The sequence below is a fragment of the Gadus macrocephalus genome, chromosome 7 (assembly GCF_031168955.1).
Source record: "Gadus macrocephalus chromosome 7, ASM3116895v1".
Lineage (NCBI taxonomy): Eukaryota > Metazoa > Chordata > Actinopteri > Gadiformes > Gadidae > Gadus > Gadus macrocephalus.
The window spans coordinates 14,326,290-14,330,039 of NC_082388.1; the positions used below are offsets into that span (position 1 = coordinate 14,326,290).

Genomic DNA, 3,750 nt, shown 5'->3' on the forward strand with positions numbered 1-3,750 from the left:
GCTTTGGATTTTTCTGTACATGTATATTTGGCACACCATAGTTGGAACATGCACACTTTGAGAGAATAACATAATACTTGTTAAAATGCTGCTTCGGTGGCACAGTACAACAACTTAATGTAAACGTATGCTCTAAAGGAGTTTCTTGTGGAAACAAACACACAACATGAATGTATTGCTTAAAGAAACGGTGTAAACTAAAACTAAAAGTTTTTTTTTTATTTTACAATTTTATACATAAAACATATAAAAGTTTTATAATAGATAGGTAACTCCAAAATGTATATAAAAAAACAACTTTACAACACAAAATAGTACCAATTTGGTCTTAAGATTAGTTTACAGAGCTGCAGAAGGTTCAGTCATAAGGAGAAGCCAAAATACGTTTTTTCACACAGCAATAATAAAACATCAATGTGAAGTTAAAAAAAACCTTGAACATTTCTTTAAATGGCTGCTATACTATGATACTGGCGTCTGGAAGTGCCTTGAGCGATTTAAAATACTAACAAATGGAGGGGGTGAAAATGCAAACCCATGCTTTAATCAGTCTGAAACCTCTTGACCTTGAGGCTAAACTGCCATCGTGATTTCATATAAATATGTTAAAACCGGCCAAGGCGACACTTAAATACACAAGAATTACAAGAATTCCAGGACGGTTACATGTGAGAAAGAGAAGTCAAGGTATTGCTGCAATGGAAACAACTGATTGTCATGATCGTCAGGCCAGGAGCCCAGTACTGTGGACTGGTTCGTAAAAAATAGTCTGCACGGTGGGGGAGTAGACTTGGGTGTACATCACCGGGTGGAGATTCTACGTCGAAGTGGAGCAAGCTCTTTTCTTTGGTTCATCAGAACCACAGTCTTAGGGTGGGGAGCCCCCCCCCCGGCAGCGGGGACACAGCGGACATAGCTGACAGATGTTACGGAGCGCAAGCGGTAGTGTGACTGAGGTGGTGGGGGAGGGGGGCGGGGGAGGGGAGAGAGGGGGGGGGGGAGGGGTGAGGGGGAGGTGAGAGAGGGGGGAGGGGAGGGGTGAGGTGTGAAGGAGGTGAGTGAGGGGTTGGGGAGGGGTGAGGGGTCAGTGTTGAGAGAGAGGTGTGAGTGAGTTGATAGAGGTGGGAGAGGGGAGTGAGGTGGTGGGGGGGGGCGGGGTGGTGAGTGAGGATATAGGGGTGGGGGAGTGAGGATATAGGGGTGGGGGAGGAGAGACGAGGGCCCCATTGGGTTTCACTTCTCATATCTGAGACTCCGTCAAAACCCGGAGAGAGAGTCCAGTTGCTTTGGCGATGGCCGCTGAGGAGGAAGAGTGCACGTAGGCGTGGGTGTGCACGTGGGGCACGTGCGTGTGCCCTTGGGGCCTCTTGGCGGGGGAAAGTTCTGTGCGCGCGTGGTGGGCGGGGGCGGGGTCCGACGGCGAGGAGGGGAGGGGCGGGGAGCGGCGTGGCGGCGGGGGCGGGGCCTGGCGGGGGCGGGCCGGAGAGGAGAAGGGGGAGGGGGGGGCGGACGTGGGGGGAGGAGAGTCTAGAGCGCTGCCATCGGAGGAAGCGGGGCTGGGGCAGCCTCCTCCCTGAAGGTAGCGAATACACTTCTTCTTCCTCCTAGGAACAGTCAAGAGAGTTATCTGTGAATAGATGCGGACGTAAGAGGGGTCACCAAGGGGGTCACTGCAGAGTACACACACACACACATTACAGACACAAACAGACACACACAGGTTCAACACGGGTTCAACACTGGACCACAGGTTGATAGATCGATCAAAACATATGAATGCGATCTGATTTGTACTCAGTGTTAATACACCTTAGTACAACCTTCAAGTGCTTTATGGGAGACTGGAATCAATGGGAAATGGAATCAATGTTACAATGGAAACAATGTCGCTGAATATAGATGAAATGTCATTTTGTCATGATTAGTCGTTCTTCAAAATGCTCTCCTATGTCCTGGCTCTGTCCACATCTAGTCCGGGTCACTTTGATTGACATCCCTTATTCTGCAGGCGTAAGAATCACACGGTGGATCTCTAAAACACAGTAGGTATTCTGCACACGCCGAGAATGCAGTTATCAGCTACAAAGCAGTGAGCAGGATCTCATTATGGATAGCAGATTGAAATGTGACTCACTGATGATCGCCACAAGGACAGGCGATATGGCAGAGAGAGAGAGAGAGAGAGAGAGAGAGAGAGAGAGATCTAGGGAGAGAGGGAGAGGCAGAGAGAGGCAGGGAGAGAGGGAGAAAGAGAGTGAGCGATGCAGAGAGGGAGAGAAAGATGGAGAGAGAGAGAGAGAGAGAGGGAGAAAGAGAGAGAGTGAACAATGCAAATAGAGAAAGAGAGAGAGAGGGAGAAAGAGAGAGAGAGAGAGAGAGAGAGATGTACCGAAATGTCATAACCTGAGAGATTCAGTCTGACTTTTTATTTACTTTATTATTGTTGTTGCTATTGTTGTTAGTGTTCTTATTGTTGTTATTATTATTACCTGTTATTTGTACAATTAATCTTGTGTAACGTGAATATGCTTTGGCAATTCTGTATTCAAATACTGTAATGCTAATAAAGTACTTTGAATTTGAATTTGAATTTGAGAGAGCGAGAGGGAGAGAGCGGAAGCCAGTGCAAAATAGAAAGTCTGTTTTAAATGTCAGAAGCAGCTTCGCCTTCTTGCACCACATGAATAGAGAAAGTGGAGGAAAGATGGGTATGAGAACTCGGCTCACATCGGCAGTGCGTAGGAGTGTGTGTGTGTGTTTAGTGTTCACCCTCCTGTCTCATTTTGTTATAACACACGTGCGCGGGGGCGCCAGTGGTTTCCATGACGTGGTCAGAAGATACGGTGTCGTTCACACCATCACTTCCTGTAGAGTCAGAGCTTTAGTCTCCGACTGGGGAGACTTCATACTGTACTCCATGTAACCAACATGCTACATCTTATCTGCTTTATAGTTTATCGCCTTATATTTGATTGTAGTCTCTAAATAAGTTAAATGCTTAGGTGGGTTTACTATCTTCGTAAGCTGAAGATTGTACTTGACCAAAAGTACAACCAGAGTGAATAAAAATGATTATGTTTGTTTATGTATAATCAGACCAACACCTACAGTTCAAAGAATATAGTGCTTGTATAAAGGTTGCAGACAGATCCAGTGTGGGTCTCTTCTACGATGATCTGGAGCTGTTCTTTGGTCAACTCTACGCTGTGCTAGGTTAGGTGCGGAGTGTGGCAATGGATTAGACAAACACAACATGTACACAAAAAGAGTTCAGTATGAAGTAAAGTATGAAATATATACGGCCTAACACAGACTAGAGTTCGGCTGCCAGCTAGGAAGGGTCCCATGTGAATCAGAAACATCGATTCAATCCACGGTAACTCAATAGATCAGATGAAGTCTTCATATGGTACAGATGTTCACTGATTCCACCTCCCTCCACCACATCGACATGACACTGAACTGTTTTGCCGGGATTTGAGAGATCAGGAGGACCAGGCTTCCCTTAGAAGACGGGCCACCTTCAGCCCTGTTCAGTAATGGCCGCTTCATTGCCCCCCTTCCGTTTGTAACGTGAACCCTTTAAACAGTATCCCACTGCTGGGAGACCAGAGACGTGTTGTTAGTGATGAGACATGCACACAGGGTCAGAGAGACGGACTGATGGACGGATGAAGGGACGGGAGGAGAGGATTGGAGGAGGAAGGAGGTCGGAGCGACACAGGCGGGGGGGGGGGGTGGTGGCGATGC

At 47.2% G+C, this 3,750-nt stretch overlaps 1 protein-coding gene across 1 annotated transcript in view; it reads right to left on the minus strand.

Annotated features, from left to right (window-relative positions):
• Positions 1–1,128: 1,128 nt before the first annotated feature.
• The window catches only part of tcf7 (transcription factor 7), a 22,029-nt gene continuing 19,407 nt past the window's right edge, over positions 1,129–3,750 (minus strand). The window contains exons 9-11 of the mRNA XM_060056474.1: positions 3,109–3,209; positions 1,983–2,002; positions 1,129–1,809 (exon numbers count right to left, since the gene is read on the minus strand). Of these exons, the coding sequence (XP_059912457.1) occupies positions 1,241–1,809; positions 1,983–2,002; positions 3,109–3,209 (690 nt within the window). The 3' untranslated portion in view covers positions 1,129–1,240. The remainder of the gene's footprint in view (positions 1,810–1,982; positions 2,003–3,108; positions 3,210–3,750) is intronic.